Source organism: Sceloporus occidentalis, unplaced genomic scaffold, assembly GCF_023333645.1.
Source record: "Sceloporus occidentalis isolate IW3139 unplaced genomic scaffold, rSceOcc1.0.p SCAF_3, whole genome shotgun sequence".
NCBI lineage: Eukaryota > Metazoa > Chordata > Lepidosauria > Squamata > Phrynosomatidae > Sceloporus > Sceloporus occidentalis.
In genome coordinates this window covers 206,615,482-206,631,248 of record NW_028316983.1, presented here as the reverse complement: position 1 = coordinate 206,631,248, position 15,767 = coordinate 206,615,482, and the positions used below count along the sequence as shown (strand labels likewise).

General features: G+C 41.1%; 1 protein-coding gene across 2 annotated transcripts in view; it reads left to right on the top strand.

Annotated features, from left to right (window-relative positions):
* The first annotated feature begins 206 nt into the window (after positions 1-206).
* The window catches only part of LOC149317403 (solute carrier organic anion transporter family member 5A1-like), a 67,891-nt gene continuing 52,330 nt past the window's right edge, over positions 207-15,767 (top strand). For both annotated transcript variants that reach the window (XR_016280630.1, XM_089517429.1), the window contains exons 1-2: positions 207-240; positions 4,958-6,419. Coding sequence is in view for 1 of the 2 variants with exons in the window: in XM_089517429.1 (XP_089373555.1) it covers positions 5,441-6,419 (979 nt within the window). In the remaining variant the exon portion in view is untranslated. The remainder of the gene's footprint in view (positions 241-4,957; positions 6,420-15,767) is intronic.

Here is a 15,767-nt window from a genome sequence, read left to right as displayed (position 1 = left end):
CTGCTCCTTCCTGCTCTCGTCTCCAGGGGAGCCATTGGGCGTCCCTGCGGAAAGGCAGGAGCAGGTGGAACGGAGCCGCTGCCGCTGGGAGAGGCTTCTGCTGCTCCTGACAAAGGAACTCCGCGGAGGGGAGGGAGCGAGTGCGCCTGCGCCATCGTCCCCAGTGTTGAGAGTCAGGCCGGGTGAGAGAGAGAGTTCAAGGGAGTTCCTCCTCCTCCTCCTCCTGGCAGCGCTCTCTCGGTGAGTAACTGCGCCTCTCCGGAGGGCGCCTTCTGTTGTGATTGCCACTAGGGCTATTCCTTTGTGTGCCTTTCTCAAGTCCTCTCTGACTTACGGCGAGCCTAAGGCAGGCTTACCCTGGGCTCTTCTTGGCAAGATTTCTCCAGAGCTGGGCTGACACATGAGGGAGGCTAGGCTGAGAGAGTGGCACCTCTCCTGGCCCAGACTGGGTTTCCATGGCCCCCGAGAAGGAGGGATTCGAACCCAGGACTTCCAGAATCATCCTCCAACGCTCAAACCAACACACCAGGCTGGATCTCTTTGTTATTATTATTATTATTATTATTAGGCTCTGATTATTATTATTATTATTATTATCATGATGATGATGATTAGGCTCTAATGTTGTTATTAAGCTGTCATTATTATTATGAGGCTTATTATTATTAATCTCTCATTACTGTTTGGCTCTCATTTTATTATTAGGCTCTAAAGTTATTATTAAGCTCTTATTATTATTATTAGGCTCTAACGTTATTAGGTTCTCATTATTATTAAGTTCTTAGGCTCTCCTTATTATTATTATTATTATTGTTAGGCTCTCATTATTATTACAATAAGGTTCTGATTATTATTATGATTATTATTAGGTTCTTATTACTAGGTTCTAATTATTATTATTATTAGGCGCTAATATTTTAGGCTAATTATTATTATTATTATTAAGCTCTAATGTTATTAGGCTCTTGACTATTATTATTAGGTTCTTCTTCATAGCCTCTCATTATTATTATTGTTGTTAGGCTCTCATTATTGTTATTATTATTATTATTTGGCTCTTATCATTATTAGTAGGCTTATTAGTATTATTAGGCTTATTAATATAAGGCTCTTACTATTATTGTTAGGCTCTAATTATTATTACCGTAAGGATCTCATTATTATTATGATTATTAATGGGTTCTTATTACTAGGTTCTAATTATTATTTTTATTAGGTTCTCACTATTATTATTATTATTATTATTATCATCACCACCACCACCATCATATCCATCATTATTACCATCATTTCACCCTCCCTTCCCTTCCCCTTCTCCTCCTCCTCCTCCTCCTCAGCCCTCTCTTTGTTTGGAGTCTCCTTTTTTAATTTCCAGACCAAATCAATTCAATTAATATCTAGTTAAATCACTCATTTAATCAAGCTATTGCCAACTAATTCCTCCTTATGAAGAAAACTGGCCAACAGCAACAACAACAACAACAGCAACAACAAAGCATCCCTTTCCAACCCAGTCGACTGCTATGCATTTTAACCTGTTACTTTAACTGCCCTGGCTCAAGGCTATGGGATTCTGGGAGTCAAGGCAGTTAAAGCAGTGCCAAACCGGGTTATTTCTCCAGTGTGGATGCAGCCTTTGTTTCCAGTTCAGTTTCTTCCCAGAAAACAAATCAGGTTTTGAAAGGTTCAGTTTTTCTATAACGTTATATATAATGTTTATTGTAACAAAAGGGATTTTATATGCCTAGTTTTTCATATCTATATCTATATATCTTTATAGCTATATTCCAACAATGTTAGTTTTTTTGCACATCAAGAGAGTCCTGCTCCTAAAAGAGGGTCTCCTCCTGCCCCAACAAACAAACAACAACAACACACTGCAGAAATAATCCAGTTTGAGATCGGTTTAAATGTCATGGCTGGCTCAGTGCTAGGGAATCCTGGGTATTGTAGTTTCCTGAGACATTGAGCCTTCTCTGTCTGAAAGAGCTCTGGTGCCACAATAAACTACAATTCCCAGGATTCCCTAGCACTACACCAGGGCAGTTAAAGAGGTGTCAAACTGGATTATTCTTGCAGGGTCATATGGACCCCAAAAGAACCCACACAATCTTTGGGGTCCAAAACACACTGCAGAAATAATCCAGTTTGAGACTGCTTGAACTGCCCTGGCCTAATGCTAGGGAATCCTGGGAATTGTAGTTTGTTGTGGCATCAGAGCTCTTTCTGACAGAGAAGGCTAAATGTCTCACCAAACTACAGATCTGAAACAGACTGTAGAAATAATCCAGTCTGAAACCGCTTTAAATGCTCTGGCTCATTGTCAGAGAGAGCTCTGGTGCCACAACAAACTACATTTCCCAGAATGCCCTAGCAGCGAGGATCGTACAAAATGGGCCCTTGGGGTGTGTGTTGTGTTGTTGTCGTTGTTGTTAGTGTGAGGGAGGCGAATGGTACGTTAAGGTGAACCGTTAACTGCCAATAATAAACTTTCCCTTAGGCAGTTCTGGCTTGGTCCAGAATGGATTAGGCTCAAGTTGCAGCGAATGAAAAGAGGTTTACATGCAAGCAATGGAGTCAGGGTTGGCCAGATGTCCTCCTCACCTGAGGACCAGCCCTCCCCCCAAAAATGGAGGGTGTTTTCCAGAAAAAATGGAGGGCCTGGCCAAATTAAAAAAGCTCCAAACACTCCTAGAACTATCAACCCATGCTTCTTAGTCCTGCTCAGAATGGAGGACATTTTGGAATTCTTCCTGGGCAGATGGAGGTTGAAATGGAGGACAAGTCCTGGAAAAAGGAGGACCCTGGCTGTGGTCGCCCTACCCTTGCTGCAAAGCAGGACCAGGCACTGCAAAATGTAGGATATTCCAGAAAAATAGAGGGCATGACCAAATAACAGCTAGAAACCCTCGTAGAAATATAAGGTCGTGCTTCTCAGTCCTGCTCAAAAATGGAGGACATTTTGGATTTTCTCCTGAACAAAAGTTTGAAATGGAGGACAGGTCCTGGAAAAGGAACTGTCTGGTCCCTATCTGTGTGGCTGCGTCTGCACACCAGACATAATCCAGTTTGACACCAGCTTAACTGCCATGGCTCACTACTATGGGATTCTGGGGTTTGTAGTTTTGTGAGACATTTATCCTTCTGGTCTCCCTGTCCTCACTGCAAAGGAGGGCAAGGCTCCATAAAATGGAGGTCATTTTCAAGAAGAATGGAGGACATGATCAAATGAAAATCTCAAAACACTCCTAGAAATATAAATTCATGCTCCTTAGTCATGCACAAAATGGAGGACATTGTGGAATTCCACCTGGATAGAAAGTTGAAATGGAGGACAGGTCCTGGAAAAGGAGAACATCTGATCACCCTGAATGGAGTGATTTATAATAAGGGTCTTTTATGTATGGCGTTGTGTATGTGTGTGGTAGTTGTTATGCACAGCAGTGGCAGCTGCCAAGTTAAACCCATTGCCGATGCCTGCCTAGCCTATCCATGTGTGGCTGCGTCCACACTGCAGAAATAATCCAGTTTGACACTGCTTTAACTGGCCTGGCTCAGTGCTATGGGATTCTGGGGTTTGTAGTTTTGCAAGACATTTAATCTTCTATGTCAGAGAGCCTTGGTGCCACATCAAACTTCGTTATTGTTGTGTGCCTTCAAGTTATTTTCAATTTATGGCGACCTTAAGGCAAACCTTTCATGGAGTTTTCTAATCAAGACTTGTCCAGAGGAGGTTTGCCATTGCCTTCCCCTGAGACTGAGAGCATGTGACTTACCCAAGATCACCCAGTGGGTTTCATGGCTGACCTGGGAAACGAACACTGGCCTCCAGAGTTGTAGTCCAACATTCAAACCACTAAACTACGCTGGCTGTCAAACTACAAATCTCCAATTGCCATAGCCTTGAGCCATGGGAGTTAAAGTGGCGTCAAACTGGATTATTTCTGCAGTGTGGACCCAACATCTCTCCTTCTCCCTCTGTGTGTGTATGTGCGTGAATGCCTTATACTTTCTACAAGGCTCAGACAGACGTGTACTGAGTCAAGTGTCCAGCTAGTTACTCTAGTAGTATATAAGGCACGTGGGCTGACATTTTCTTCTGTTCAAATGCCCAGATACCTTGGGCTGTGCTAGTGGGGGAATGACTCTGAAAGTGCATGTGTATGAAGATGCCCGCACAAAACTGCATTTTGCTTGTTGATACAGTTTGTACCACAACTGCATCCAAGTAATGCTCTCGCTGCCTTACGTGGTTCTTACTGTGTTGGCACATGTCCCTGAGATGTGTGTTGCTTTCTTTGTTTTCTGTGCCCATCTGTGGGAGAGCCTCCCATAACTCTAGCGTTTGTTATCAGGAGCACAGGGAAGCAAACTATGCAAGGGATAGTCTGCATTGCCTTGGTATTTGCAGTTGAGCATATATTCCAATCTGTTTATTTTTAGCTTTGAAAAGAAAAGTGTGTTGATTTATGCCGTTGCATTGAGGCTGTGATGTCTACATCAAGGCACTGGTGTGTTTTAGGCACCCATATGTATATTTTCTCTCTTTTATGAAGATCTGTCTTCACAAAGAGTACTTTACAGGGATAGTGTGAGGGAAAATATGTGCCTGAAATGAACTGAATTTTGCCTTCAGATATCCCACTGCTTTTTGTGGTAGAAATTCAAGCAGCAGAGATCCTGTAATTGTTTCCTGGAGCATCCCCTTTGACAGGCGATTAAAATTGTTTCTGACTTAGATCCAGTACAGGCAAGTGGAGGGGCTTTTTTTAGTGAAAGGCAATGGCAATCCAAGCGTCGTTCAAGGGAGGGAACCCAAATAATAGATAGAGACTGCTATGTCCTTTTCTAGCTCCAGGGAACAGCAGCTGGGAACTACTGCTGGGAGAAACCGGACAAAAGCGGCATGCTGACCTTCTTTGCTTCATCTCCCTCCCTCCCTCCTTCTGCTTTACAGATTGGTAGCTTTGCCATCCGGAGGTTTTAAACCTGAGAAAGGGAGAGAGAGGACGCCTCCAGATCTACGTCCCGGAGTCCAGCGATGCAGGCAGTCAAGGACACTCTTCTCCCAGAGTGTCTGGGCTTCGGTAGGAACTCTGGCACTCCTTCAAGATTAAACGTGGCCAATTAATCCACGTGGGAATGTGTCCGCAGAGGGGGAGCAGCCCAGTCCAATCTGTTTATAGCTCAGCTGCTGGCAGAGGAGAGCAGTGCTAAGAAGGATGGAGCCACAAAGAATCTGCTGGACATGTGCTCAGTGCCACTGATGTGACAGCTTTGGACTCTAGGCGCCCTTATTCCAGAGTGACCGGAGCTAGTTTTGAATGTCAGAGGGAATGCTTGTATGGCTCTTCAGATGAAAAGGCAAGGCTGGTTTTCCAGAAGACCATGCCTCTGATTAGGAATTGGTAACTTGTTCCTAATCAGGCTTGCTATCAGCATGCTTTTGTCAGGAATAACAAAGCAACAGAAGCACCAGCGTCCACAGTCTCTTGGTGGACAGCAGCCGGAAAAGCATGATGAGAATTTTAGGTCCAAGAGCTTGCCGGTTCTTAATGGGTGTGTTCCACGTATTAATACCACGCAAAGTGCTCTCCTTGCCACCAAAAGGAGCTTTTTACAGAGTTTCCAGGGGGGCTCTGAACAGAGATGTGGCCTTGACCCTGACACATCAGCACATCAGAGCAATGTTGCTGCTGCCGCCGCCGCCACAACTTCTTCCAGGACAATATTGTCTTTTACAGCTTCTAGCTTCTTACGAATTGGGAGTTTCACTGAAAGAACTGACTACAATAACTCTGCTGGCATGAGTAAAGGGATTTCACCAGCTTCCACGCTGTTAACGATCCCAGGTAGAAAATTCTTCAGTGTGGTATTGACAGACTCTCGGTTCTTTTTGGTGTGCATGTGCTTTCTGACATTTATACAGTCCCTCATGGTGTCTGGTTATCTCAGCAGTGTTATCACCACCATAGAGCGGAGGTACAGTCTGAAAAGCTCAGAATCTGGGCTGCTGGTCAGCTGTTTTGATATTGGCAGTCTGATGGTAGTGGTATTCATCAGTTACTTTGGGGGGCGAGGGCGAAGGCCTCTGTGGCTTGCTGTTGGTGGTTTTTTTATTGCTCTTGGGGCTGCCATGTTCTCTTTGCCTCATTTCATCTCTCCACCATATCAGATCCAGGAACTGAACTCTTCTGTGTCTAATGATGGTTTGTGCTTGACTAGCAATAACACAGCCAAAGACCATGTGGAATCGCCTACCTGTGTCAAAGATTCAGGTGGAAATGACCATTCACTCTATGTAGCTTTGTTTATTTGTGCACAAATTCTCATTGGCATGGGCTCCACACCCATTTATACTCTGGGACCAACCTACTTGGATGACAATGTCAAGAAAGAAAACTCATCACTCTACTTAGGTAAGACTTGCACACTAGCTAGATGTGCGTAAAAACTGCTGTGTAAGCATTTTTAACTTCACCCCAAACATTATATTACGGTGCTGTAGTTATCTGAGTGTACAAAAACATTACATGTGCAATAAAGGTACTTGCATTTTTATTGTGTGTGCATACATAGCAGGCATCTTCTGTAGAAGTAAAGCTTGACAGTTGCCACTAAATGCTCCTTACTCTGTTTTCATACACATGAAACACTTTCATGTTCTTCTGGGAGGCATTTAAGTAGGTACTTAACTATTGTATGGAAGTCAGTTTGGTTTCAATGGATTTATACCTGTGGTTATAGGTGATGGTTTTAACAATCTGATGCCTATCATACCTTCATAAAAAATCACCTATGTGCACACAGTGACAAGAATGATTCTTGGAACTAAGGATAAAAGCAAATATGGTTGAAAATGGTGCTGTTGAAAGCTTTCCCCCATATATATATCAGCTGTCATCTCAAACTGGGATACCTCATTCCTACTAGTCCTGACAATTTTAAATGGTTTGGGATTATTCAAACCTTTCTTTTGACTAAACCTCTACCCTGAAATTAAGCCCAACTTGGTTTACTTGAACTGGCATTTGTTCTCTAACAAGCCTTTGACTATGCAGTCTGTAAGTCCAAATGGAACCATAGGGAAAGATGAATAACTAAGCATTTACATCGGAAACTGCTTTTTTTTTTTTTTTTGCTGAAATGCAGATTATATCAGGAAAAATGGGAGAACAACATGAAATTTATATTTCAACCTTAATACTTAAATCAGAGTGCTAAATCCAATTGTTAGTCCCAAATAAACTAGACTCACAGAATCAATTCACTTACCAAGTTCCCATTGATTTGATAAGTCTGTTGCAGTTGTTTACTTGAGTTGTACCTCACTTTTTCTCATATGAGCTCAATTGGGGTTAACTGTTTTACAAAAACTATCTACAGTTAAAATCACAAATTATGAATACCTGAAGTCTTAAGTCTAAATACCAAAAATAACAAATTAATTTGGACTCTGAATTGGATTTACACTAAAGATCAGATACTGAGATTTTAATTTTTAAAAATTTCAGTGTGCTTCATATGTTTCCTTTTAAAATGTGAGAGTTTGATTATTGTTCTTTTAATTTATTTCAGATACACTATACATTTAAATATGTTTATTGTATGCATTCCAGTACTGATGTGCAAGTATTTATTAGTGCACTCTTTTTTACTGGTAATAACTGATATTAGTACAGGCTGATGCTTTCAAGTGGATTTAGTTTAGCATGTGACCATAAACCCATTTCAAACAGTGGTACCCATTTCATATTTTTAGTGTTACAGTTAGGACACCCGAACCTTTCTTGACTCGGAAACTAGTTCAGTGATATATTGTCCAAAATCACTGACCTTTGATGCTATTGGTAAAAGTACTGCACTTTTATGTAGTAGTATATGATATATGTATGATGGGGAACCCCCTTTATACAGAAATTTCTATTTGCATTCAAGCAAGTGGCACCAGAAGTCCCTTGCTGTGTGTGGCAAGGATGGAATCAGTGTGTCTTTGTGACAACACTGGATCCGATTTAGTCACAATTCCTGAGCAGAATTCTGGTCTTTAGAAGATCCTTTCTTTCTTGAGAGTTTTTGTCTTTAAGGGGGGAAATAGCTTGACAGATTTGCTGTCACAGTGCAGAATTAGCGCTGTTTTACGCCACTTTACCTGCCATGGCTCGATCCTATGGAATCCTAAGTTTTGTAGTTTGTTGTGGCACCAGAGCTCTCTGATAGTGAAGGCAAAGTATCTCACAAAAGTACAAATCCCAGAATTCCATAGCTTTGAGCAGGGCAGCCAAACTGCATTAATTCTGCTGTGCAAATGCAGCCTCAGTGGTATGGAAGATGGTCCATCACAAAATTTGAAATACACATTTTGATGAGTTTTAGAAAGGCAAGGCCTGAGACTGTTATTCCAATAAGTGTGCCAAAAACTGTGGCAAGTTTGTTTATTTAAGAAATTTTTCTACTACACTTTAGTAAGAATATTTCAGAATGGTTGTGATGGTAGGATAACAACACAATAAACATTCAGAAAATAATTCTAAATTGACTGAAAGTAAATTAGTGCTAAAACAGCTCCATCAGAAGTGAAAAAATTATTACTCACTTGGGTGTATACTAACTGTTGTATACATCCAAGTGTATCCTAAAATGGGTACCAGGAAAGTCTCCTTGGAGAGAGAGCATTCAGTAAAAAGGGCATCACTACACAAAATTCCTTTTTTCACTATCCCAATTGCAATACCTCACATTAAGTGACTGGGGTACCTGAAGCAGATTCCTGTATAGGCATCTCCTGCTTATTGTACAGGTCAGGTACCAGAGCACTGTCAAAAATTGGAAATAGTTGAAAAGTGGAAGCTAATTCAGTTGACTGAACACAAGATGGAGCCAAGAGAGAGAAAAAGGCACAGAGTTGACTGAGAGAAAAAAGCAGTGCTTGGTCACAAAACCACCATGAAAACACTGTCCAAAGGCCTGATCACACATTGAATATATGGAACTGGGTAGTAGTTTAGAACATTCACAAGAGCGAGTCATCAAAAAGTTACATCCTTAAAAGCAGGGGATACCTGCATGTGGGCAGTTTGATGAGAGAAAATATACTTCCTTAGGAGCTCGGATTGTATATTGTGTAGAGCAGGGGTTTGCAAGTTTGATGGGTTCAGGGGCCAATTTCCCATCTCCCCAAGATTCACTATGGTTTGTACTTGCCTCATTCAACCCCAAATCTGGAAGTAGCCATTTGAGCTACTTGAAGCTAAACTTGAAGTGAATCTACACTGTAGAATTGATGCAGTTTGATGCCACTGCAAATGCTGTTGCCCTATCCTATGGAATCATGGGATTTATAGTTTTACAATGTCTTTCACTGTTTCTGCCAAAGAGTGCTAGTGTCTCACAAAACTATAGATTCCAGGATTCTATAAATTGGAGCCATGGCAGTTAAAGTGGTTCAAACTGCATTATTTCTACAGTGTAGATGCACCCCTGTTCATAAATTGAGTAGACCTGCTTGACATACTTGTCAGTAAATCTTTTCTTGAAAATGTGTTTGTTCTTACTAGCTAGGGCAGCAAGCTGTGTTCTCAGTTGCAAATAAGGCTGATAATATGAGAGCTTTCTGAGACCAGATCAGTTAAGAATGCATGAGCCTATGTGTGGAGCATTAGAAATAGGTTAGTGCCTCTATCTGTATTGACACTTTTGTGGTTATAGACCTCATCAAGAACACTGGTCGCATGAGAGGTTGACAATATCTAGTATATACCTAGACCTATCAAATAAAATTTGTGGTACAGGCAGAACCTTAGATTCCTTGGGATTCTGCTTAACTTGGTTGTAAAAAGAAAAAAAAACCACTCCATTCTTCAATAAGCAGCTTTAGTTTCTCCTTAAACTTGCTGGTCTGCAGGATTAGCTCTACTGTGAAGCAGTCAGCTAGACAACAGGGATGGATGCTGCAGGAGGCAGCAATTGTTGCTTCCTAGCTATGCTTCCCTCTCCTAGATGATATTCGGTGTGTTTCATGTGGCCCCATCCAAGCTTCAGATTTGTCCTAAAATGGGGTAGAGGATGCTGACTTGCCACCAACATTAAAGTAAACAGTCACCTTCTGGTGAAATTAACAGGGTGCCATCTTGCCTTTTATCTCAGGTAGCAAAATATCTCACAGCCAGCACTGCATCCTGATGTTGCTATAATCTTTTCATTAAAGTGCAATAATCTCTTCGTTCATTCTAAAACTGTCCCCTGGATTTTCAAGTGTGGGAAATGAAGGAATCTCAGCTTTGTTCCTTTTTCAAAAGTTCCTACTTCATTCTTATTTCTCCAGAGTTAGGGTCCTCCTCCAGCCAGTTGGCAAAAAGCAAGGCTGGTTTTCTCAAGGCAAGGTCTGCCAAAGGCTTAGTTAAATAGAGACATATACAACCAGTCGTACAGATACATGTTTTCATAGGGCAAGCAAACATGATTGTATTGAGGCGAATTTCACACACTCATTTGTTTGTGAAAATGAATGGGCAGAGTGCTACCTATGAGTTGCATGTGGCCTTTAAGCCCCACCTTTTCACTTCCTGAAGCCTCTTGGTAACTTGAAAATCCCCCAATCTTTAACAATATTTTAAATTTGTTTTCTTTGCTGACTTTAGGAGAATGTTTACCCAAAAGACAGCCAAATCAATAAAACTCAACATCAAATGAAGAAGTTTACTTCTGCCACTCCAACCTATCCTGAAAATCACCCAAAATGGCATCTGGAATTGACATGCTGCCACTTTTGATGCACCAAAACATGATGGTGTGGCTTGTCAGAGGGGCACAGGGGTGAAAATTGGCACTTATGTTCTCTGCAGTCACCCAGCCCATTTTAAGGTCAGAATAATTTCTTAGAGCATGGTTGTTGTATGCACAAGGTGGCTCAGTGTTGCAACCTTAGAAAGAATGTATGGAATGCACTTGACTTACCCTGCATCACAATGTGTAGAAAAGCTTTAAAATATTTGGCCTAGAGAAATGAAAAATAGTTTCTAAATAAAGCAAAAATGATGTTAATATAACCTGTAGAATATGAAGAACTTTCATGTAGCCTCTCCAAATAGTGGGGGTGGGCAACAGTAGAAAGCAAATAGCTCCTACCATGACTGCTCCCCCAAATCAATCCGCAAATATCAAAACTGCTGTCTAAGGGACACAAGGCCTTCCTGGGTGATTTTAGACCCAAGAAAGGCCCTTTGTAATAACAGGAAGTGATTGAAAGTAACTTCCTGTTTCAAAAAGACCTTTCCTAAGTTGTCTCAGGACCCCCCTAAAACATGGTGGAAAAGCCCCCACTCCAGAGGGCATTGGGGGCAATTTTAATTTTGTTGTTGTTTTTGTTTTACAAAATTTAGTTTTGACCTCTGGAGTGGCCAAAGGTAGTGGAAATGATCTCCACACACCCCAAACATCATTTAGGGACAAATTTGTTTTCTCTCTTTACTCTTTAATGCTTTGCAAGTTCACAGTTAAGTGCTTGGATTTGTAATCTCTGGCCCCATCCATTTTTGAAAGATGCCTCTATTTGGCAGATTGATTTCAGCAGGCTTGAAGGTTGAAAGCTGCTCAGGCAGTTGGAACGTGAGAATAAGCTCTGCTCTAAATGGATTAAGTCAAGTGAGCAGAGGGCAGGTGAGGCAGCGAAGGGCACATCATTAAAGATATCTGTCATGTGGTTCTGCTGTTTAGTGACAAAGATGTGGCTTTTACTTGTCTGAAATCATGGAATTTTTGGTCTTACTGGGGACCCCAGCCTGTCCAGTATGCATGCATGAGGGTAAGGCTGTGTGACTAAAACAGCCCAATTTAAGATGCAGCTCAGAAATACTTGGAAGAAAAATTCCATGGATATGCAAAACTGTGAAGGGTATCAGTTAGCCAGAAAGGAAGAGATCCCCCCAAACCATGCAAGCAGGCAAGCAAGCAAAAACTCAGACATACAGAATACAAGTTTTATCAAAAGGAGTAAGAATTTTTGGAATATAATCTTGCTGAATAGAATTCAGCTTTAAGATCTATCCATATTTACCAATACTCTGTAAAGTTGCAGAGATGGCCAATCCTGATTTTACAAACTCACCTTATGTAGATGTGAGAGCTATTTTATTTATTTTCCAAGTTAATCCAGCTCAGAGGTTGAGTGGCAGCATCCTATCCTCTTATGTGCAGGCATGCAAACTCAGGCCGGACAGCTGGTTTGACATTGCTGGTTGGGTGTCCTGCTCTTAGAAAATACATTTGATGCTTATACATAATCTCTTGGCTGCCTGCACCCTCATCCATCTGTCAAGATGGCAGTGTGCCAGGTTACAAGGTAGTGTCATTTCTTTTTAGATAGTGGTGTAAAACAATTATATGTGTAGCAGAATAATTCTTTGCAATATGGGGGATTTCTGTCATTCTCTCTTCCTTCCTACCCTCTCTCCTGTAGTGACTTTCCTTGCAGATGGTAGTGCACCATGAATGAAGCAAGGCTTTTCTTCCTTGGTACATTATTGATATTTAAATGTGCCCAAATAAAGGGGTGTCTTTGACTTGGTTTGTAGATAAGATAGTGGGCATGATAGATGTGTAACTTCTGCATCTCTGGTAATAAAGTAATGTCTGACGTTTGGATGCGTGTGTGAGAGAGCTGACAATAAATAAGAGATAGGTTTGAGAATCACAGTTCTTAATTTGGATTGATAATTAAAGGTAGGAGCTGGCAACCAAAGACATAAGAGCAGAGCCTTGTCTAAAAAAAAGACTATGCTGAAAAACAACCTGGTTGACGATAAACAAATTGCAAATATAAGAGGCATTAGGACATCTTGAAATCTCATGTATCTGTACGGGCTTCAGGCCTCTGAGATAAAAATGGTTTTGACTATGTTTTTACAAGATAAGGGACATCCAAACATCACTGTTAATTATTCCAAAATGGTGTAAATCCTTTCTTGTATCAAATCACTGGTATTCTCAGTTCTTTAGTTTCTGTGGTTGAAGTGCATTTTTGGGTTAATGGGTTTAATTAATGTTCTTAGCTGTGAAATTGTTCAGTAATCTCCAAAAGGACAATTATAATGTCTGCAATGATTTATAGAATATGATGGTTGGTTTAGATCAGTGGTTCCCAACCTTCCTAATTCCGCAACCCTTTAATACAGTTCCTCATGTTATGGTGACCCAAACCCATGAAATTATTTTCGTTCCTACTTCATAACTGTAATTAAATAGGTGTTTTCCAATGGTCTTAGCCGACCCCCTTGAAAGGATCATTCGACCCCCAAAGGGGTCCCGACCCACAGGTTCGGAACCACTGGTTTAGATCAACATGATAACTATTTGTTAGTGGAAGAATTGACTATATCTCTTTGGGAAATATATCAACCAAGGAGAATATAGATAACACAATTTTGAACAGTTACTGTAAATGTGTGTTCTTGGATTTTTTTCAGCCATTATGCAATAATAATAATGTCCGATATTTCAGTATCTAAAATAACTTCTTAACCTCCCCTTCACCTTAGTAATAATGTCAATGGAGTAGTAATTAGATAAATGCTAAACCAAAACTCTTTCCATAGCTAAACACACAAAATCTTTACAGATTAGTGCTTGTATATTATTCCTTATTAAAACACAAAAATAGGAAAGTTAAAACCATGAAACAGATGGGATGGATGACATGTGAAAGGATGAAGGTGATTTTTTTATGTTCTGCACTGTCTTTTCTGTCTTATAAAAGCTACTTGTGTGTCATGAAGGTCCATAGTTTAAGAAAATAGAATTAATTTGGAAAATGTTATGTGAACACCAACAATGTTACTAATTCGAGAAACAGCTACGTATCTCTGCTCCGATCTGCTAACATGTGCAAAAGTGCAACATGGAGTAGTTTAAAATACTACCATCTTTACAAATAATTTCTGGGAATTCTGATTAGACAAGGTGTTTCACAATTATTCAAATGTAAAAAGAGAGTAAAAAGAGGAGGCTCGATAAAACGGCCATTGCAGCTGGCCTGGGGGTGGAGTTGGGGTGTGGAGTCTACATGATGCACACCCCGACTCTGCCCCCAGGCTGGCATGAAGCTGTGTGCTGCTCCATATGGCATGCAACGTCCTGGCTTTTCTCTGGCACTGTGTCTACATGATAGAGCACCAAAGAAGAGCTGTGCTGTGGCTATGATGCTCTTTCCAGGGTGCAAAAAGGAGCCGCTTTTTGTGGCTCCTTTTTGCGCCACAGAAAGCAGAGATCAGGACTGCAGCATGTAGTTGCTGTGGCCCTGATCCAGTGCTATAAGGGGCAGCTGCAAGCTGCCCCTTGGGGTGGTCTGACGAGCCCCTAGATAGTTATTTTTTATTATTTGTGAGCTACTTTATAGGCCTTTATAGGAGGCGATTGTGTACATGCAGTTTTTAAAAAAATACTTTCTCATTTTACTGATATGAGACTAAGGATGAATAATCATTTTCTTTTTTTGAGTCATGAAATGGGTGTTGTTCCTCCATCCCTATCCTTATATGAGAGATTTGGGAGTTCATTGTAGTTTGTCAGTCTGTCTGAATCAGTTAGGAGTTTTCCTTATAATCCATATTCTTGTCAGCTGAGCTCCCAATTTGTAACAATGACAGTTCCATAATAGGCAGGCTTACATCAACACTCCCCTTAAGCTTCTGTTAAATGCTGGAATTTCAGAATATTTAGCCTAGGGAAATACCGTAGCTTTCATTCCAGAATATCTGGATCATTCTGAAGTGACAGCATTTTAACAAACCAGGTTGAAAACAGAGTTTGTGTAATTTAATTCAAACTGATGATTAATACATAATGATTTAAACCACCTCTTTGAAGGAGGTCTGTGGCCCAGTACTGGTCTACAAGCTATTGACTACTGACTTGTGGTGAGTTTCCAGGAAAGAAAGTAACAATTGTAGTCAAGAAGTACAGATATGTTATTGAACCCTGGTTCATGGGGGTGGGGGGAATGAACCCTGCTGGTCCCCTACATTAACAAGCACTGATGCAAACCACCCTGGGATCAAGTGATAACAGGCAGCGTATAAATGTGTAAACAGAGCAATTAGAGCTAAAATCTAATACACTTTTTCTTCTGTGGGCCATTGTATTCAATGGGACTTGATTCTGAGCAGATGTATATAGGATTGTAGTATAGACCAGTTCATCTCAATCTATCTGCTGTGAGGATCAGCAGTTATTTCCCCCCCAGTGAGCCAAGGAGTGGCATCACATTTGTGTCTATAGGATACAACTGTTTGCTTGTGGGAAATGTTCCAGGACCTGGCTGCCAATGACAGTGGTCCATGGCCACCACTTAGAGCAGGTGTAGGCAACCCTTTTGAGCCAGGGGCCGGGTTGCTGTCCCTCAGACAACTGGGGGGGCCGAAGCAAAAAAATAAATAATTAAATAATTTTTAAAAAAATCAAATAAATAAATAAACTGGGACAAATGTAGGACAAAATTTTCAAATGGAGGGCACTTTTAAAATAAAAAATGGAGGACACGCAAAAAATTTTGCTGATTTTTTAAAAAATGTTAAGATAAATGCATGTTTCTGAGGCCCCACCATGCCCCTCGCATGAGATGCCAAAGGCCCCGGCGGCAATCGGCAGCAGGACCGGGCTGGGGCCGGTTCCAAGGCCTCGCTGGGCCGCATCCGGCCCACGGGCCGCAGGTTGCCTACCCCTGACTTAGAGTATCAATAGTATAAACTGTATTGTTTGTAATGCTCAGTAAT